Source organism: Sinocyclocheilus grahami, unplaced genomic scaffold (assembly GCF_001515645.1).
Source record: "Sinocyclocheilus grahami isolate Dianchi unplaced genomic scaffold, SAMN03320097.WGS_v1.1 scaffold302.1, whole genome shotgun sequence".
In the NCBI taxonomy this organism is placed as follows: Eukaryota; Metazoa; Chordata; class Actinopteri; order Cypriniformes; family Cyprinidae; genus Sinocyclocheilus; species Sinocyclocheilus grahami.
In genome coordinates this window covers 1,907,607-1,930,164 of record NW_015505481.1, presented here as the reverse complement: position 1 = coordinate 1,930,164, position 22,558 = coordinate 1,907,607, and the positions used below count along the sequence as shown (strand labels likewise).

The 22,558-nt window shown below is 37.3% G+C and overlaps 1 protein-coding gene across 2 annotated transcripts in view; it reads left to right on the top strand.

The window, feature by feature from the left end:
* The window catches only part of srcin1a (SRC kinase signaling inhibitor 1a), a 66,655-nt gene that overhangs the window by 40,293 nt on the left and 3,804 nt on the right, over positions 1-22,558 (top strand). Inside the window, exons 11-19 of one of the 2 annotated variants that reach the window (XM_016293445.1) lie at positions 5,207-5,382; positions 6,094-6,224; positions 6,336-6,483; positions 6,579-6,888; positions 8,009-8,416; positions 9,423-9,582; positions 14,220-14,266; positions 16,651-17,385; positions 18,563-18,676. In XM_016293445.1, the coding sequence (XP_016148931.1) occupies positions 5,207-5,382; positions 6,094-6,224; positions 6,336-6,483; positions 6,579-6,888; positions 8,009-8,416; positions 9,423-9,582; positions 14,220-14,266; positions 16,651-17,385; positions 18,563-18,676 (2,229 nt within the window). The remainder of the gene's footprint in view (positions 1-5,206; positions 5,383-6,093; positions 6,225-6,335; positions 6,484-6,578; positions 6,889-8,008; positions 8,417-9,422; positions 9,583-14,219; positions 14,267-16,650; positions 17,386-18,562; positions 18,677-22,558) is intronic. The other variant, XM_016293444.1, reaches the window with a different exon arrangement.

The window sequence follows — 22,558 nt, the reverse complement described above, 5'->3', positions numbered from 1 at the left end:
CGCTTTCCTTTCTGTATTTACAGAGTTCCCACAGTCTTGCAACACCTGGAAATGCAAGGGAATTTTTCAATTATTTTTTCTAGCCTCAAAAAGTCATGGACATTTTTACAGCGGAAAATGATTTTTTCTAGTTATGCTCAGCTATAAAATTGCATCAGACATTTCTCTTTGTGAGTGCAGTGTCTACAAACAGGGATCTCGCAGCAATGAATCTTCATGACTTTTCCAGTCATCCATGATTTCTAAGAATAATTTTATATGGATTGCACTCACCAAGAGCAATTTTAACTCATTAAATATTTCAAAACCAAGCATGAATAAATAAAAAAGGAAAAATAGAATATATATATTTTTAATTTAATTTGATTTTTATTTTTTTTACTTAACAGGGACATTGTACATTAACATTATTTTTCAACCATAGTCCCTGGACAGAATGTTGCAAGTCTTACAATTTACGAATAGAACATAGTCTATATATAGAAAGAGATTTTTTTTAAAGATTTATTTACATTTATTTTTATCCAGCATGGATGCATTTCTATTTAACAAAAATGCTGTTATTTTGAACTTTCTATTCATCAAATAATCCTGAAAAAATGTAAAACAGTTGCCACAGAAATATTAAACAGCAACAACTTTTTGACACATTGATAAGAAATGCTTCTTGAGCAGCAAATCAGCATATTATAATGATTTCTGAAGGATCGTGAAGACTGGAGTAATGCCTGCTGAATATTTAGTGTTGCCAACATAGGAATAAATAACATTTTTAAAATATGTTATAATAGAAAATATATAATGTAATATATTATAATAGAAAGATGTTTTAAATTGTATATTACAATTTTACTGAATTTTTGATTAAATAAATGCAGCCTTGGTGAGCATAAGAGATTTCTTTCAGAAACCTTTAAAATCTTACTGACCCCAAACTTTTGAACAGTAGACACACATTGTGTTTATATATAAAAAAAGAACCATGAACGGAAAGTTTTTGGGAAGCCATAGAAATTAATTGATCAAAAAATGTGGGAATGCTGTATTTATTACACTACTGTGTATAAGTATATCTAATTGTATGTGTATGAGTGTATTTATGTGTAAGTGAGCATGTGTTCAACTAGTCATTTATTTTTCTGGCTGCTGCTGTGTGTGATTCACTCCTATAGCAGGGCAGGCAATAACTCTTAATATCATGCTCAATGATGAGATGGTATGGGCCAGCAGGGATACATAGATGAAGAGAGAGAGAGAGGAAGCTGGCCCCAAATCAAGTCAGCTTTTCAATCAGCAGTGCTTTAATAAAAATTGACTGTGGAATGATCGCTACCGGTGTGATTCATGAGTAAACACTCGCATCTCTACCGTGAACTCTCTGAATAAACAGAGAAAAACAGGAAAGGAAGCTTTTAGAGAGACGTCCGTTTCTCTCAATGGAAGCAAGCTGTGAGAGCCAGAAATCCTGCTTGTTTGTAGGTGACCAAATACTTATTTTACAGAGGAATTTACCAATTAATTCTTTAAAAATCCTACAATGTGATTTTCTGGATTTTCTTTTCTCATTTTGTCTCTCATAGTTGAGGTATACCTATGATGAAAATTATAGGCCTCTCTCATCTTTTTAAGTGGGAGAACTTGCACAATTGGTGGCTGACTAAATACTTTTTTGCCCCACTGTACATAATAATATGAAGGTTTTGTATGCATATTTATGACAACTGTCATTACGTGTAATTTGCTCAGTTATGTAATTTTTAATGCAAAGATGACATTGTTTGAGATGTCTTTGTTATGGGCTATGGTTAGGGGTAAGGGTAGGGGTAGGGTTAGGTTAGGGTTAGGTCAAATAATGTCATATTTGCATTAAAAATGACATAACTGAGCGAATGACACTTAATAACAGTTGTCATAAACATGCATAAAACCTCCTTCATATTCTTGACATGTGTCATGTCATGATTATGAAGGTGTCATGTCAATCTTATGCACACCCCTTCAAGTAAAGTGTTACCGGAAATTTTTACTTTTATACAAAGGAGTTCACATGATTAATTTGCTTATTCAATTAGTGACCTAGAAAGAGTGCAGAATCTTAAATATTCCTTTGTTATTTCCTACACAATGGTTCTTCGTGTTCAAAAACCTAAAACCATTTATTTCCATATGGAATTTTCTAAAAGAATTAGATTTCAATATATGGAAGATGAAAAATTGTAGTCCTTATTACATAATATAAACCCTGCAGCTGTAAAGAGTCTGCATTTGCAAAAGAAAGACAATCCCATACTGCAAAAAATGAACAAATAATTATAAAATATAAAATATTCTTAATTATGAAATAAAATATATAGTATATATTAATAGGGTCATATGACGTTGATAAAAATAACATTATGTAATGCAATGCATTTATGCGGTTTAAGGTAAAAAAAAAAAACATTATTTTCCACATAGTGTACATTATTGTTTCTCCTCTATGCCCCGCCTTTCTGAAACGCGTCGATTTTTACAAAGCTAATTGGTCTGAAAAGCAAGGTGTGCTCTGATTGGCCAGCTATTCAGTGCGTTGTGATTGGCCGAATACCTCAAGCGTGTGACGGAAATGTTACGCCCCTTACCATACTGTGATGCCGTGTCCCGGCGCGATGAGACAAAAACATGAAAACCCATTATAAACGAGGCATTCGTTGCATCCAGTGGGGACATAATTATGGATTATAATGACTTATACTGTCTTTTTACGTGTTGCGTTGCATCGCACTGCGTAATCATAAAACCATGTCTGCATTTGTGATCGGAGAAATGACAAACAACAAGCGCTACTCTACACTGCCCAAAACTCGCGTTTGAATCGTCATTGGCAAATCCTTTAAATATGAAAACTTACTTACAGGCTTAGTACTTACTGGTCAGAAGACGCAGAGACACAGCAGGCCGCATCTGGTCAGAAGTGCCAGACTGTCCTTGCAAAGTTGGAACTGCCCCACTTTATAGAAACAGCCTTTTTGCACAGACGCATTGTAGAATACTCTGCGGGTTCAGGAAACAGTCCTCCATAAAATATCTCTTTGGGTTTGAGACTACTCTATACTGCTCAAAACTCGCGTTTGAATCATCAGTGGCAAATTATTTAAATATAAAAAATGTACTTGGCTGTGAATCAGAAGCGCCAGACTGTCCTTGCAAAGTTGGAACTGCCCCACTTTATAGAAACAGCCTTTTTGCACAGACGCATTGTAGAATACTCTGCGGGTTCAGGAAACAGTCCTCCATAAAATATCTCTTTGGGTTTGAGACTTTAGTCTTTCCTTATCTATGCACGAACAGCTTGTAACATTCCAAAGAGAAAGGAAAATTGAAATTGCATCATATGACCCCTTTAAGCATACTACGTACAGTATATGTAAGTATCTACTAGTACTTAAAACAAGATAATTTTGCTAGAGAAGTGAACTTAAAAGCAAACCTGAAAGCAACCTGCTTGGGAAAGAGTTGTTTTGCAAAATGCTTTTACACTACTTAAAACACTACTTAAAGCCTTTATGTATAATGCATTATAAAAGTAGTTTTAATGCATTGTAATGCACCTTATAATGCATTGTACAATATCATGAATAATTGTAGAGGGGATGTTGCAACAGTCTGAGCATGTCGTGCGGGGACGGCGAGATTGGTGTCAATTGCTTTGGTGTCGAGAGCCAAGCCGCTGGTGTCATGACAACTGCAGATTGCTGAGTTAGACTATTACCTGCCTGAATGCCAGAGCTGGAGACACGGCCCCTGCCCTCGTCCCGTTACCTAGGAGACATGGATATGTTGAATAATGCATGAGACTCATAAATAATTCAGCTTGAGGAGGAACTACCGCCAAATGACACTAAAATCGCATCGTACACACAAACGTAGAGTGTGCAAAAACACAGTGGTTACACACTTTTCTCATTATCGGCGCTATGCAAGTGACAAAGTCCACTGTTTTTCTCTCAGGGCAAACAAACATTGTCTGCAGAGCGCTTACACATCACAAAATTATGGTGATATCTGGTATTCCAACTCCCACACAACCTTCAACATGCACAAATTGAAAATACTAGAAAATAAACTCAAGAACATGGATGCGCATTCACATTAGGGCATTCAAGAGACCTTAAACTAATGTGATCCATCATACGGTATATATGCACACACTATCAAAGTCAATTCTATAATATTATACCTTCACATTCAAGATGACAGCTGCATATGGTCAAAGACAGGTCAATGTTAAATATGGATACATATATGAGTCATCTGATGGCTGTGTTGTGATGGATTGTGACAGCTGACCTTCTGTAAAACGCTCCCACACTGATACACCTGAAATGTCTTACGACTGTAATGCTTAACAATCGTTCATAGATAAATGCTGAACATAGAAGGGCTGCGATTGGTTGTTGGGAATATTGTTCTAGAAACACCATAGGAGGCTGATCAAGTAACATGTCCTGCGTTATATAAATCACCTCAAGCAGTGGTTATCAATTTTTTTGACCGAAAGCCTCTGCTGTCCAACACAATATTTTAACACCCCTCCCCCATGTTGGTAAATATTTCCAGTATTTCTACTGTAATTATAAAAAATCTGCTTAAAACTTTATTAACAGACACTGAAAGCATTAAAATATTAAATTAACAATTATTCTATATGTTCTTCAATGAAATAAGATAAAATATGATTTTTAGTTATTAGATATTTATGTAATAGTTTATGTTTTATGCATTTTTTATTTCTCAACTGGAGTTGGATTATTTCCGAAATGTTAATTTGAGAGATATATATATATATATATATATATATATAAATGTATTTCCCTTTAATTTTAAAGTCGTCCTTTGGCCCTTGGAAATTTGACGAGGACCCCTATTGGGCCCTGGCCCTCTGGTTTAATAATGATACACTGAAAAAAATAGCTATGAAACAATTTTCACTCAGAAATTGCTAGTAAATTTCACAAATAATTACAATAAAAATGCTCCCTCTAGCATCTTAATTGGATTTACACAGCCATACATGTTTATAATATGCATTTACGTGACAAAGGCATAGCTAGCTAGTCTTTGTAATGTGTTTTCAGCAATACATTTCTAGCATTTATAATGTGTTTAGAACCAGTTCTCTAAATTGCCTTTACACAAACTTTAATTGGTTTGTATTTGTGTGTAGTTGCAGAACCAGGACTCCATGCGCAGTCTACTGAAGAGGACCGAGGCAGAGCTGAGTCTGCGTCTATCAGATGCGCTGAGGAAACAGGAAGACCCTCTCCAGAGACAGCGCCTCCTAGTGGAAGAGGAGAGACTCAAATACCTGAACGAGGAGGAACTCATCATACAGCAACTGCAGTGCGTCTCGCACACAATATGTGCGATAATAATGCAGTCTGAGGCACTAGATTAGTGACACTGCTGCATAATGTTGAAAAAAAATTATTTCCCAGTTAGTTTTATTGCACAGGTTCTCATCAACTCGAAAGTGAATAAATGCATAACAATGTGGCATAAACAGTCTCAGTTAAAGACCTGCAGACCCGCACTTCAGTGTTAGCCTGTACAAATAACGGACAGCATCTCATTGATTTATTTTCTTCCAATTAAAAGCAGCAGGGTGACTAAATCCGCCTCTACAACTCGCTGCCAGATCAGTCGTGTTGCTTTTAATTGATAGCAGTTATTAAGTATAGCTAACAGCCAGCTGATGTGATTCAATTATAAACGGGACGCTGTTTGTAACAAACCATTTTGTGGGGGGTGGATTTATTTGACGTGGTTAAATTGGATTTCGAGTGTAAACACTCTGACTGTGTCTCAGTCGTTTAGTGCTAATACACCCTGCTGCACTGACACTTATTCAAATGCGTGCCGACGCCACAGCGCAGGGAGGCAGGCTTGGGATTTTCACACGCATCTCGTGCTACATTTTTGAACTTTTAAATGTCAGAAACATCAAAACGTGCAAGATTCCCTTCTGAGTAATAACACAGCGTCAATTAATATGCTCTTTCTGAAACAATCAATATGTAATGAAGCTAATGAGTGGGTGTTTGCTCTTGACAGTGATCTGGAAAAGTCAGTGGAGGAAATCAAGAAGGAGATGTCTGTCAGTCACCGACATGTGACAGTGCAGGAGCTGGAGGAGAAAAGCTCGCTGCTGAGGAAACTGGGAGAGACTCTCACCGAGCTGAAGAGTGAGACAGACGCTTTTCTGTCCTTCACAGCCAGACACTTGAACCTCAGTTAGCGAAGAGAGTTGTTCACTTCTCTGCCCGTCTGTTTTTCTCTTTGTCTCTCTCGTTCAGATCAGTTCCCGGGGCTCCAGAGTAAAATGCGAGTGGTGTTGCGAGTGGAAGTGGAAGCGGTGAAATTCCTGAAAGAGGAGCCACACAGACTGGACGCTCTGCTTAAACGCTGCAGATCTATCACAGACACTCTCACTACGCTGAGGAGGTAGACAAACACTTATTTAATCATTCCTTGTCTAGCCGCACATCTCAAATGTAATTTACTCTTCATTATTGTGTGTTGTTTTATGGTTTAATCAGGCAGGTGAATGAAGGAGTGTGGAAGACCCAGGATGAGTATTCCAGCCCCTTTCCTAAACTCGGAGGAGGGGACGAGTACAGGAAGAACACAGACTTTAATATTCCAACCAGTCCACCGCTAAACCTCAATGAGACCAGCCTGGCTAACTGGAGCCCTCACTCTGGTCAAAGCCACAGCCACTCGAACCCTTCTAGTGTACAGCGTGAGAAAGATTCTCATGGGATGGTGGGCTCGTTGAAGGGGCGGGAGCTGGGCGAGCTGGGAGGTCGAGGAGGGTCTGATAAGGCCTCATCCGTGGAAGTGAGACTGGTGAGGAATGAGATTTAAAATGAAAGAAACCATTTGTCTAAATGTATACAATAGCAATAACTTTTTTTATTTAGTAATGTTGTTTTAATATGTAAAGGTCTGACGTCATTAAATTAGACGATAGTATGAAGGTATATTTTTTAATTAGAAATTAACCTTGGACAATTTGTGTTGCTAAAAAGAAAATGACAGTTGATTAATCAACCATTTAAAATACTTATTATGCAAAAGTGGCAGTAATAAAGTTCATAAAGATAAACAACCATTCAAAAGTTTGAGGTCAATAAGGTTTGTTTTTTTTTTCAAAAGAAATTAATGCTTTATTCTCCAAGGATCAAATTGATTAAAGGTGACATTAAGAACATTTATAGCGTTACAAACCATTTCTATTTAAAAAAAAAAAAAAAGCTTTTTATTTGCTTTCTATTCATCAAAGAATCATGAAAAAAGCATGAACTATTTTCATCATTAATAAAATAAATGTTTCTTGAGCAGCAAATCAGCATATTAGAATGATTTCTGAAAGATCATGTGACACTGAAGACTGGAGTGATGATGCTGAAAATACAGCTTTGCATCACAACATTTTAAAATATATTCAAATAGAAAACTGTAACTGTAATTTTACTGTTTTTACTGGATGTTTCAATGAACAAATGCAGTCTTGGTAAATGTAAGAGACTTCTATCAAACACACACACACAAAAAAAATCTTATCGTCCTCACAATTTTAATAATAGTGCACATGCGCATATTTCTTCCTTTTGAAATCTTGTTGTGAATGTGTTTAGAGTTGAAAAGTTGGACTTTGTGTGAATAGGCTCAAATAGAAAACTGTAACTGTAATTTTACTGTTTTTACTGGATGTTTCAATGAACAAATGCAGTCTTGGTAAATGTAAGAGACTTCTATCAAACACACACACACAAAAAAAATCTTATCCTCACAATTTTAATAATAGTGCACATGCGCATATTTCTTCCTTTTGAAATCTTGTTGTGAATGTGTTTAGAGTTGAAAAGTTGGACTTTGTGTGAATAGGCATTAACAGTTCAGCTTCTTTACTAGCTGTTTTGAAGCACTGATGATCTTGTAAAATGTAATCTGTATGTGTTTTCAGGCAGCAGAGCGGGATTGGGAAGAGAAGAGAGCCAGTCTAACACAGTACAGCGCTCAGGACATTAATCGACTGTTGGAGGAGACTCAGGCTGAGCTCATGAAGGCCATTCCTGACTTAGACTTTGCTGCCAAGCAGCTCAAACCTGCTCAGAACCAGATTCAAAACCAGAGCCAGAGTCCATCTAGCACCAATGCCACACCTGAACACAAGCCTAATAAACCTCAGAATAAACTTTCCAGTAAAGACAGCGGATTCAGACGAGGCTCGGATGAACTGACGGTGGCGAGGTATCGAACGGAGAAGCCCTCAAAATCCCCCCCTCCTCCACCTCCCCGCCGGAGTTTCCCCTCCTCCCCTGGCCTGACTACACGCAGCGGAGAGATGATCATTCCTGGAAAGAGTATAAAGGTGACTGGTGACATTCAGAATGACACCCACATGATGGTGATTTTGCATGTGTGTGCTTATGCATGCAAACTTTTTCAAACATTTATATGCAAGCTGTTACTGAAAGTGCACACGGACCATCAGAGGAACACACTAAATCACTTTTATTTGAGTGCAGGGTCTCAAAAATGTCAGGCATCTCATAAAAGCCGCCTGTGTTTGTGGGTGTGTTAGTCATGGTTGATATTTACTCTATCACCTCAGTTGTTCCTATGGTAATAAATCAACTGTCGGTCACAGGTGAATCTGAGAGAGACTGAGAAAGATTAAGATGGTTCTAGGTGTTAATTTCCCCTGTGTTTACTTTTAATTAAGATTCAGTCATTACATTACAATGGGATATATTCTGTACTTTTGCAGCCTTTTAGTTATTATTTTCTGGAATTCTGTTATCATGTCAGTCAAAACAGCCATAATTAATTTTACATGATTCATTCATTCATTCAACCATATAACTAAAAAAATATTTGTATTTTTAAATATTTATATAATTATTTATTCATTCATAAACTAATAAATGAATGTTTATATTTTAGAATATTTATATATATTATTTATTTAATTATTTCAACCATGAATGGTTATATTTTATATTATTCATTGATTTATTGGTTCTGTCGTCCATAAATAAATAAAAAATATGTATATTTCATAATTTTTCATAAAGAAAAACAAACAAATAAATAAATTTATTTTATATTTATTTATACATTCATTCATTTGATATTGTCTTGTTGCAGACATTCAGACATTTAGGGTAACTTAAACGTCCAGAAATATCTAATTCTGTTTATGTAGATACATAGACAATGTCTCCATTACATTACATCAGACATATTTCAAAAGAGAAAATTATGTTTATATATATATATGTATATATATATATATATATTTATATAAGCATGATTTTTTTTCTTTTGAAATAAGTTCCCTTTTTAAAAAAAATGCATATTGTGTATATTAACAGAAATCAGAATCAGAGGAGACTGAGTCTCAGAAGCCACACGTTAAGCTGAGGAGGAGTATATCTGAAGTCCCCCGACCGGCCTCCACCCCTCCGACCATCGCTGGTGGAGAGCGAGAGGAGGGCAACGAGAAGTTAGCAGCTGAGCAAGAGGTGAGCACATGTATTACACCTGAGGAGTCACATCAGACCCTAACGGCTGAAGTGTTAATGTTGGTGATTAATGTCCATATGTCACACGCACCAGATGTGTCTGGTGTACACCCACAGAGCTGTGCAATTACATTCACACACACACTCATATACACATTGGTGGCTTCTACCAGTTGGCGGGTTCGTTCATTCATTAAGCACACATTAGCAGGCAGGAGATCTTAATTTTTGTCTGTGCTCTTTGGCTCATGAACTATAAAGCTCAAATGAGTGGTTTGACAATGTTGTGTGCTGTACTGATATAAAGTGCTGTTAGTTAGGCACTGGTGAGTATATTGTGGGATACCGTTTGTGTCTAATTTAACTGTACATAGAATCAACAACCATAACATCTAATATATGCCATCTCCCTTACCCATATACTTTATCTCTAGATGCATTAGCAACTTCAGAGTAGGGTCATGCACCACTCAAATTGAATTGGGAATCCCTTCTACATACTAATTCTATTCCAGAATTTCAACTGAATTTAAAGAATGCAGAACTGTAATTCAAATTAGAATTTAAGGAAGTTTAAGGAATGAAATTCAAAGAAATTCATATACAGTACCTGCTGTAATACTGATGTTCTGTCATACCTACAACACACACTGGATATTTCTAAAAGCAGTACACATTATTAATAATCAGTCTTTGTAAATTCTATAATTAATTTCAATTAATATTTTATATTATATTACATATATACACGGTTGTTCAAAAGTTTTTAATGTTTTTGAAAGAGGTCTCTAATGCTCTCTAATGCTGTGTTTATTGTTATTTAAAATAACTATTTTAATATATTTCAAAATATAATTTCAGCAGTCATTACTCCGGTCCTTCAGATTCAGAAATCATTGTATTATGCTGATTTGCTGCTTAAGAAACATTTGTTATTATCATCAATTTTGAAGAAAAAAAATGTAAGTAAAAAAAACAGCATTTATTTGAAATACATTATTGTAACATGTAAATGTCACAAAATGTCATATCATGTAATAGACTGCATCCTTGCTGAATGAAAAAAATACATCTTACTGACCCTAAACCTTTTAACAGTAGTGTATATATATAATCTATGCGGAAATTATTATTGTTATTTTTAAAGATTGTACTTTTTAATCAGTTCATTTCAGTTCAATTTGTATTATTTTAAATAACAAACCTTACATAATTAATTTTACCTAGTCCTACTTCAGAATATGCTTCAAATCTTTTTTATATTTGTTTAATTGATGCACAATTAAAAATTCTAACCTCTCTCCCCAGCTGTCTCCATTTACATCTTATCATTTTGCCATGGGGCCATAACAGTGCATTTCTCCTGACTGACACTGCTTGAGCTGTGTTGGTGTTGATTTTAGGCTTCCTTGACCTGCTTCAGGCCAGCAACACACACACACACACACACACATAAACATGACACACAAACTACACGGCTCATTAACACCAACAAGCAGACAGATTTTGTTGTCTTGGTTGAGTGGATGACAGGGAAAGCGAGCAGATGTCTCTTGTCCTCCATCCCCACTGCATGTCTCTGTTGGAAACCCTGTGGAGACCTGTGGAGATCTGGGCACTGCTGCAGTGACACCATACCCACCTCCCTCTTAAACCTAATGAGGCTCACAAGCTGCATCTCAAAACAAACCCATAACTCTGTAACACCCGCACTCTACATACACATTCATGAACAGAAATAGCTGATCTCTAAACATTGTTTAAAGGTACAGCGTGTCATTTCTGATGTTCCGTCAAATTATAATGTCATTTGGTGTAAATTTGATTGAATAAATTATGGGATTACAATTCTGTACAGTATGTGAATGTGCATAACCTAAATGATTGAGTTTCAGAGTCTTTAGAGCTTTTCATGGGAAATCCTGAAATGTCATGGTCTGAACTGATATTGTGCATCCCATATTTTTCATTCATTCTCTTCAATCTCCCTGACGCTCAGCTCTTTGAGCGACATTTGACTCTGCCCCTGCCCTCTCCCAGGAAATATCCTCCTCCCTCTAGTTTACAGCTGTTGCCCCATGTGTCCTCGTCTGGACAGGTAACAACCCCTGCTGCGAGCTAGTGTGGACTGCTGTTGTACACTCATGCACACACATGAATCTATATGTTTCCCTTTAAAATGTTAGTCATACTCCAATATAGACAAAGAAAACTCACTGCACTCAAACTAAAGACCAAGGATGCTCTTTGATATTCCCATATTACAAATACACAATCACCACATACTGTACATTGTGTGTGTGTTTGTGTGCACTTGCCAGTGCATGACTGTTTTGTGTTGAAATGCCCAATTTCTAATTTTTTCCACTGAAGCTAAAAGTGGTTTGATATTGCAATGTGGTAGCTCTTTGCCCAGATTTTTTCATTTTGCTGTTTTTACATTTTTAAGTGAGCACAGAAGCAAAGCTCTGTGATCTTTAAAGGAATAGTTTACCTAAAAATGAATGTTCTATCATCATTTACTTGCCCTCATGTCGTTCCAAAACCATATGACTTTCTTCTGAGGAACAAAGGAGGAGACGTTTTGTTTTACTATGCTCTTTTTCATGAAGTAATATGACTGGGGACCGAAACGTTCAATATTCAAAAAGTATGCAAAAGCATTAAAGATAACATAAATGTAGTCCATATTCCAAGTCGTCTAATTCCAGAATATTTTTAAATACTAAAAGTAATAATAATGTAAGTTCATGAGAGGAATAGCTGGTTTGTAATTAATTCTTTAGAATTATTTTCGTTATTTCTTTGAATCAATTAATCCGTTTCACAAAACTAGTCTGAATGATTTGTTCACGAATCACGCTCTCGAGCTCAGCTCACTGACTCAATGATTCAGTCACAAGTTAAAGGGTTAGTTCACCCAAAAATGAAAATTCTGTCATTAATTACTCACCCTCATGTCGTTCCAAACCCATAAGACCTTCGTTCATCTTTAGAACACAAATTAAGATATTTTTTATGAAATCCGAGAGCTTTCTGACCCTGCATAGACAGCAATGCAACTAACATGTTCAAGACCCAGAAAGGTAGTAAGAACATAAGAGTAAGAAGTAAGAAAATAGTCCATGTGACATCAGGGGTTCAACTAGGGCTGCACGATTAATCGTACGCGATTAATCGCGATTGTCATGCACATTTTGTCAGTTAAGCCAGTTCTGTGATTAGTAGTAAATCTCCATCACCTGCTTTCAGGTGGAGCCGTAGTTTTCTGACAAGCTATGCAAAATCGCGTTCATAATCGCAGACGATATAATCATGGGAGTATGAAATCAATGAAATCGTTCACGATAATGACAGCTGTTTGCGTATCTTCTCAGTGAACGACGGCTCTGTGAAGTAAATGCTGCTCCATCTGAGAGCACGTGAAAATACCACATTTAATAACGTTTTTACTCCAAACTCACTTTATAACTTCAGTCGAGTGTTTGAAATAAATCCTTCTGTGAGATGATGTGGCTTCTTAAACAGAATAATTAAGGTACACAATATTTCATTGTATTCTAAGCAGTGATAATGTCTATGTCGATTAGCATTTCATTATAGATATACTTTATTATGATGAAAATTATAATAATAAGAACTCAGATAAACCAAATATTGCCGTAGTCGTGTGTTTATTAGTCACATTGAATCAATGAAAGCAGTTAAATCTTCTGTTTATTCAGCTGCAGCGATTTCTTCTTCGGGGCATATTTGGATTTTCAGCACGAGAGCGTCTTCTGGCCTTCGGATGGAGATTTACTACTGATCACAGAACTGTGCTTCACTGAAAGATATGCATGAAAATGGCAGCTTCTGCCTAATCGCGATTTATTGCCTTTGCGATTTAATTTAGATTAATTGTGCAGCCCTAGGTTCAACCGTAATTTTATAAAGCTACGAGAATATTTTTTGTCCACAAAAAAAATAAATAATAAATGTATTTGACAATTTCTTCTCTTCTGGGTCAGTCTGCCGCCATTCATGAGAGTACCACAATGCATGTGTGTTGAAGAGAAGAAATTGTTGAATAGTTATTTTTTTATAGTTGTTATAAGTTATTTTTGTTTTCTTTGTGCACAAAAAGTATTCTCGTAGCTTCATAACACTGCGGTTGAACCACTGATGTCATATGGACTCTTTTAACGATGTACATACATACTACCTTTTTGGGCCTTGAACATGTCAGTTGTGTTGCTGTCTATGCAGGGTCAGAAAGATTTCTCTCAGATTTCATCAAAAATATCTTAATTTGTGTTCTAAAGATGAACGTCTTACTTTTTGGGTGAACTATCCCTTTATCAACTAAAATAGAGGATAAGATTATTAGTGAATAACTATGTAGATTGCAGTCAGTTCCTCACGAAGAAAGACTAGCATGAGTCAAATTGACTATTTTTATAGTTCTTTTGCATTTTTTGAATTCAGACATTGAAACATTGTAATTACATGAAAAAGAGTAAATAATATAAGTAAAAGTAAATGAGGACTGAATGGTTTTTGAGTGAACTATTCTTGGTTGAACGCATTTAAATATTTGTGATTTCTTTATTAAATTTTGTAATTGTATGTGTGCTATGCTACATATTTGCCAACAGTTGATCGCAGCTAAGGGTGGTGATGATCACTTCAGTGATTTTACAGAGAACTCTCTGGTAAGTTTATTTTTGCCACCTTTACATTAACCTTACAACTTCATACATTTATGGTTCACATTCATGGGTTAAGTATACAAATTACTCCTGCTAAATTGCAGATGCAGCACAGGATGTCCTCCACTCCAGTTCCCCAGATAGTCTTAACCGAGTGTAACTCTCTCCCCATGTCCCCCTCTGAGGACTCAGCAGAGACCCGGTGGTCTGACAGCATGCAGACAGTTAAAGACAATAACACTGGAAATGACATCAGAGTAAGTTACTTCAGCCATATTGTGAGGACTCCCCGTCTGCCGCTATGGAAACAAGACTTGTCAGCCAGCCAAAAAGTCCCTCGATCACAAGACTTGGATGCAGCCCAGAGGGAGCTCCAGAGTCCTGTCCAGGATGTGACCCAGTCGTGCCCGCCCTTAACAAGCGAGAGAGCAATTAAACAGCCCCTGAGGAGGGAGCCAAGGGTTCAGAAGTCTCTCGAGGCAGCGACAGGAAAGAAAGAAGAGCGAACGAGAAAGTCGGACACTGCATTGTCTGTCTCGCCGCAAAACGGGCCCATGGAGACATCTCAAGTGGGTTTGATCCGCACTCAAGGCGTTGGAGGGGAAAAGGAAGACATCTGCCACAGCACGTACCGTCGTCTGGACAGTCTGGAGGAAACCATCCGTGAGCTGGAGCTCAGCCTGATGGAGTTCAGCACTGATCCTCACACAGGGAATATCTTCCCAGCGTCCATCCAGACACAGAGATCCGGCAGCACTCGACATACAGCAGGCGATTGTCATGCACATTTTGTCAGTAAAGCAGGTTCTGTGATTAGTAGTAAATCTCCATCACCTGCTTTCAGGTGGAGCCGTAGTTTTCTGACAAGCTATGCAAAATCGCGTTCATAATCGCAGACGATATAATCATGGGAGTATTGAAATCGTGAAATCGTTCACGATAATGACAGCTGTTTGCGTATCTTCTCAGTGAACGACGGCTCTGTGAAGTAAATGCCTGAGAGCACGAGAGCACGTGAAAATACCACATTTAATAACGTTTTTACTCCAAACTCACTTTATAACTTCAGTCGAGTGTTTGAAATAAATCCTTCTGTGAGATGATGTGGCTTCTTAAACAGAATAATTAAGGTACACAATATTTCATTGTATTCTAAGCAGTGATAATGTCTATGTCGATTAGCATTTCATTATAGATATACTTTATTATGATGAAAATTATAATAATAAGAACTCAGATAAACCAAATATTGCCGTAGTCGTGTGTTTATTAGTCACATTGAATCAATGAAAGCAGTTAAATCTTCTGTTTATTCAGCTGCAGCGATTTCTTCTTCGGGGCATATTTGGATTTTCAGCACGAGAGCGTCTTCTGGCCTTCGGATGGAGATTTACTACTGATCACAGAACTGTGCTTCACTGAAAGATATGCATGAAAATGGCAGCTTCTGCCTAATCGCGATTTATTGCCTTTGCGATTTAATTTAGATTAATTGTGCAGCCCTAGGTTCAACCGTAATTTTATAAAGCTACGAGAATATTTTTTGTCCACAAAAAAAATAAATAATAAATGTATTTGACAATTTCTTCTCTTCTGGGTCAGTCTGCCGCCATTCATGAGAGTACCACAATGCATGTGTGTTGAAGAGAAGAAATTGTTGAATAGTTATTTTTTTATAGTTGTTATAAGTTATTTTTGTTTTCTTTGTGCACAAAAAGTATTCTCGTAGCTTCATAACACTGCGGTTGAACCACTGATGTCATATGGACTCTTTTAACGATGTACATACATACTACCTTTTTGGGCCTTGAACATGTCAGTTGTGTTGCTGTCTATGCAGGGTCAGAAAGATTTCTCTCAGATTTCATCAAAAATATCTTAATTTGTGTTCTAAAGATGAACGTCTTACTTTTTGGGTGAACTATCCCTTTATCAACTAAAATAGAGGATAAGATTATTAGTGAATAACTATGTAGATTGCAGTCAGTTCCTCACGAAGAAAGACTAGCATGAGTCAAATTGACTATTTTTATAGTTCTTTTGCATTTTTTGAATTCAGACATTGAAACATTGTAATTACATGAAAAAGAGTAAATAATATAAGTAAAAGTAAATGAGGACTGAATGGTTTTTGAGTGAACTATTCTTGGTTGAACGCATTTAAATATTTGTGATTTCTTTATTAAATTTTGTAATTGTATGTGTGCTATGCTACATATTTGCCAACAGTTGATCGCAGCTAAGGGTGGTGATGATCACTTCAGTGATTTTACAGAGAACTCTCTGGTAAGTTTATTTTTGCCACCTTTACATTAACCTTACAACTTCATACATTTATGGTTCACATTCATGGGTTAAGTATACAAATTACTCCTGCTAAATTGCAGATGCAGCACAGGATGTCCTCCACTCCAGTTCCCCAGATAGTCTTAACCGAGTGTAACTCTCTCCCCATGTCCCCCTCTGAGGACTCAGCAGAGACCCGGTGGTCTGACAGCATGCAGACAGTTAAAGACAATAACACTGGAAATGACATCAGAGTAAGTTACTTCAGCCATATTGTGAGGACTCCCCGTCTGCCGCTATGGAAACAAGACTTGTCAGCCAGCCAAAAAGTCCCTCGATCACAAGACTTGGATGCAGCCCAGAGGGAGCTCCAGAGTCCTGTCCAGGATGTGACCCAGTCGTGCCCGCCCTTAACAAGCGAGAGAGCAATTAAACAGCCCCTGAGGAGGGAGCCAAGGGTTCAGAAGTCTCTCGAGGCAGCGACAGGAAAGAAAGAAGAGCGAACGAGAAAGTCGGACACTGCATTGTCTGTCTCGCCGCAAAACGGGCCCATGGAGACATCTCAAGTGGGTTTGATCCGCACTCAAGGCGTTGGAGGGGAAAAGGAAGACATCTGCCACAGCACGTACCGTCGTCTGGACAGTCTGGAGGAAACCATCCGTGAGCTGGAGCTCAGCCTGATGGAGTTCAGCACTGATCCTCACACAGGGAATATCTTCCCAGCGTCCATCCAGACACAGAGATCCGGCAGCACTCGACATACAGCAGACGGAGGAGACACAAACAAACCCGCTGTCCCACCTAAACCGTCCTGCATCAGCACATCCACAGCCAAGGTTCAACCTAACCTTCAGTATCTTCTTCAGCCCTGGTCTTTCTGTCTTTTCCATCTTCTTTCTTCCTGTCTGGTGGAAGGTTTTTGGTATCATCCGCTGGATTGCTCATCTAGATCAGTTTGTTCTCTTTTGCAAATGCTTTGATAAATTGTTTGCCTCCAGCCTCTGTAGAAATACATATTGTATCTTTCGCACAATAAATTCTCTTGTTTCCTCCTCTTCTTTATTAGCCTACTCTTTTTTTTCTCCTCTCAAAATGACTTTGCAATTTGATTACTTTCCCCTTGTCTTATTTTCCTCTGGTACATAAGACATTATATGTGGTTTTCTCGTAAAGTAAAAAGATAAAGCCCAGGGAAGCTCTTCGTAACTACTCAAGTGATTTTGTTGCGTAATTTATGCAGTATTGTCTCCTCTTGCATTTTTCTTTCATCTTCAGAGACTAGTTGTCAGGATAAACCGCTATGAAGCAGCGATCCACCAGACGTCATGTGTATTACTCAGCTCCGCTGAGAACAGGGCTGATCTCTGTGAGTGACAGAAGGGAAGGATTTGGATGAAGTCACTTGTGTTTTCCACTGTGTTGCTTTCAGCCCACACATTTGTATACAAGCCAGCATTGCATCACCCCTCCTAACTGGTGTGCTCAAGCCCGTTGCCCTAGGTCGTTGCACAATTTTCTCGTAGGACAGATGGAGCCTGCCAACCGCAGGTCCACCTGATTGCAAGCATTAGATCCTCTTACAGAGCCCCTCGTTCAGTGAGGAGCTCATTTGCATAAAACACACACTAGACTTAGACTTTGGTCTAGTGCTTGATCTTGTGTAGGTAATATATGCAGAGAGAAAAAAGACTAGAGAAAGCGTTCATTATTTTGTATTGCACTGAGAGCTTTTGTCAACATACGTGCAGAGGCGTATAATTTATATTTTCTGAATTTAATACAAGAAATTATAGGTAATATGTGTCTGTGTGTGTGAGAATGAATGAGAGGAGTGTGCTGAGATGCATGTGTTCTATTAAAAACACATCACCCTCCTGCCTGTCTTGCACACTATTCTCCTCCAGCACTTCCTTTGACTGCTGGTGATGGCAAATACACTGTTGGAAATTGGATGGAAAATATTACCAAATATAGTGCACAGATTTATCTCCTCTTCTCTCTCATCCTTCTCAGACTGGCGGTGGAAAGGCGTTGTCTCGTCTCAAGCACCTGCAGCAGAGCGGATTAGAAAAGAGCAAAACAAGCAAACAGAGAGAGGACTTCCTTAAGAACCAGGGTCAACAGCAGGTATGATCTGTCTTTGTGTCTGTCTGTTGTCCTATATATCAGTTGTTCTATCATTCCATGGTTATCCATCATTCTGTGGTTCTATCTTTGTTTCTATTATTCAGTGTATTGTTCTGTCATTCCTATCTATCTATCTATCTATCTATCTATCTATCTAGCTATCGTTTTGCTCAGAAGTTTACATACCCCTTGCAGAATATGCAAAATGACAATAATTTTAACAAAATAAGAGGGATCATGAACATTGCATAATATTCTGTATTTAGGACTGTCCTGAATAAACTATTTCACATAATAGATGTTTATATATACTCCACAAGACAAAATAATAATGGAATTTATAAAAATGACCTTGAAAATGAATCTTAATACTGTGTGTTGTTTCCTGGATGATTAAACTGCCTCCTATTCTCCTCCAGCTCCTGCACATTCTTTGGTTTTCCAGCATCATCTGTATATTTGAATTATTTCCAACAATGATTGTATGATTTTGAGATCCATCTTTTCACACTGAGGACAATTGAGGGACTCATGCTTAACTATTACAAAAGGTGAAAACAATTACAGATGCTTACGAAGGCAACACAATGCATTAAGAATCGGCGGGTGTAAACTTTTTGAATTGGATGATCAGGGTAAATTGTATTTATTTTGTCTTCTGGGAAACATGCAAGTATTTATGTAGCTTCTGAAGTGCAGTGCTAAATGAAAAAAAAAAGATCTTTAAACAAAATAAGAAAAATGTATACATCGCCCTGTTCAAAAGTTTACACCCTCTGGCTCTTTTTTCTTGTGAAGTAAATATAAACATCTGTTATGTGAATTGGCTTATTCAGGACAGTACAAAATAAAAAAAATAACATGGCATTTTCATGATCCCTCTTATTTTAACATATTTGCATAACTATTATTAACATATTTGCATATTCTGCAAAGGGTATGTAAACGTCTATTTCAAATCTATTCAAATACATCTAGGCCTAGCCTAATCCCAGTCTAGTTTTGGTCTATCTTTAATCTTAGTTTTGGTTTGTTGTTAGTTTAGCCTAAAATAACTTGGTCTTAGTCTTGTATTTAGTTTTAGTTAGAGTTTTGGTCAAGTCTTAATCTAGCCTAAGTGTTGATTTTAGGCTTAGTCTGGTCCCAGTTTAGTCATAGTCTATCTGTAGTCTTGGTCTCTATTTGGTTTGTTCTTTTTTCAGTCTTGGTTTAACATGGAACATGGTTTTAAACTGGTTCTTAGAACTTGTTCTTAGCTTTACTGTTGTGTAAGTTTGTATTAACTTTTAAAATGGTTTGCTGAAAGCTAAGAAGATCATTTTCTGCTTGAAACCAATTCATAATGTCTGTCTGAGGGCATTTCAGAGCTCAGATTCCACAGCTCAGACTATTGCCGAGAGCCTTAGGAGAGATGTGTGTGTATATGCGCGTGTTTGTCTGTGTGTGTCAGTCACAAGTGAAGTGAGGCTGGGAGAGAACTTTCTAGCAGTGACACTTTGAAAAACTGAATCGGAGCGTCAATCGCAGAACATTTGGGACTCTAAAGTGCACTTAAAACCCTCTTAACAGAACAAAGAAACCAGAGACAGGTGGGTCTCAGGAGAAGGGGGAGAGAGAAAGCATGAAGCCAGAGACTAGGGAAATGTGAGCTCTACAACATAAGAGAAGGGAATGAGACAGGTGGAGAAAACAGGGGAGGGTTTGAAAGATGGATTAGAGGGAGAAAAAGACGCGCACACACACAGACAGCTATGGGCCTGTGTGCTGTAGGTAAGGAGAAGATAGATATGCTGGTGCTCTGTAAATCTCCTCATTCTGTGTTTAATAAATCTGGCCCCTGTTCAACAGGCCATGAATATTAGAAAATAATCTAATCTTTTATGGGGAAGGAAGAGAGAAGCAGATATTGGCAAGAGAGCGAGCAAGATCAGAGGGTTCATTGCAACTATAATTACAGGAGAGCATATTTGCTGTTATAGGCACTCCTGCTAAGCTGGATATGATCAGGATTTAGTCTCGTCAGTGTAACAGCTAATTATTCCCTTTGAAGTGGACTGCGTATATCTCCTTTTTGTCTTAACCCTCTTAGCAGCAAATGGATACAAACATTTATGCACACTCATCTTTTCACCCGGACTCTCATCATTTCATTTTGGATTTTTTTCTGCTTGCTGTGCCTTTTACTGTGCCTCACGGCCTCATCCACATTTTATTTAGTTTTGTATAGCCTTCTCTCAAAAGACTTCATCTTTAAAATGATTGCTCTCCCTGACTGCTTAAAGTAAATTAACACATCACTGCTCTCTTTTGGTCTGATTCACTTGCAATTTCTGACCTCTTGTGCCTGTCTTTATTGGACTTATTGTAAATGATATGTACACCACCTTTCAAAAGTTTGGGTTGGTAATAAGTCTCTTATGATCATCACAAAGTCTGCATTTATTTGATCAAAAATGCAATATATTACATTTTAAAATTACAGTTTTCTGTTAATATATTTTAAAATGTAGTTTTAGCAGCCATTACTTCAGTGTCTAATGATCTTTCAGATGTCATTCTAATATTTCTAATATTTTTGGTGCTCAAGAACTATTGCTTATTATTATCATCAATGTTGCTATTTAATATTTTTGTAGAAACTGTAATGCATGTTTCAGGGTTCTTTGAATAGAAAGTTCAAAAGAACAATGTTTATTTGAGACAGAAACCTTTTGTAACATTATACGTCTTTACTGTCACATGGATCCTCCTTGCTAAATGAAGGTATTAACTTCTTCCCCCCAAAAAACGAACTGACCCCTAACTTTTGAAGGGTCTTGTAAAAAAATTGTTTTTTCTGGTAACACTTAAGTTCTCACTATTAACTAGTTGCTTATTAGCATACCAATTATTAACATATTGGCTGTTTATTAGCACTTATAAAGCACATATTCTGTATGACCATTTTCTACATCCCTAATCCTACCCAATACCTAAACTTAATAACTACCTTACTAGCTATTAATAAGCAGCAAATTAGGAGTTTACTGAGGAAAAATTCTTAGTTAATGGTTTGTTAATAGTGAGAATTGGACTTTAAAATAAAGTATTTTCCCAAAAACTCTTTTGCAGACAAAATTGGTTTTCTCAATTTAGTAAATGCAAAAAAAAAATAATAATAATTGTTACACATATTTCGTAAATGTATCTTTTTTTATCTCTATCTGAAGTTGTTTGTGTACCCCCTAGCACCCATTTTCATTTCACAAATGACTTCCTTCAACAGCTTTGTGTCTATTCTCAATTACATGAGCTTGTGGCACATACATTTTAAAAGGGCAGAGAAAGTAAGTGGGAAATGGCCAAAAGGGAAATGTATTCCTTATAACTGTGCAAAAGCAGTAGCTATTTTAATCTCCATCATAGTTGTGTTCTCCAGGGACTTTTTGAGAAGGCTCTTTGAAAAGGACATGGGCCAGCAGGTTTGGAAAAGAGTGAGAGAAATGAAAGAGAGGGAGAAGGTTAAAGGGAAGAGAGATACGGGCGAGAGAGAGATGGAGAGTCTTTTTCTGCTCTATCAGGGTGGAATAATTGGCACTTCATGTGGAAAGACATGGGCTCTCTCTTCACCCTCATCGCTCTCTCCTCTTCACTCCTTGTATCCGTGCTGTCCATCCATCTCCCTCACAACTGATTAGAGTTTGAGCAGATCTCAATGGAACTCTTTCAGCGTCCTGTCACACAGGAACTGAAAGAGTGTTTGTGAGTGACTGATGGTAATAGAGACGCATATAAGCTCATGTTCAATAAACCCACCAAGATCTTGTCAAATGGTTAGTTTCTTCTAGCATAATGCATTGTGGGTGTTATAAATGTACATGGATTCGCCCTCATGTGGTGAAA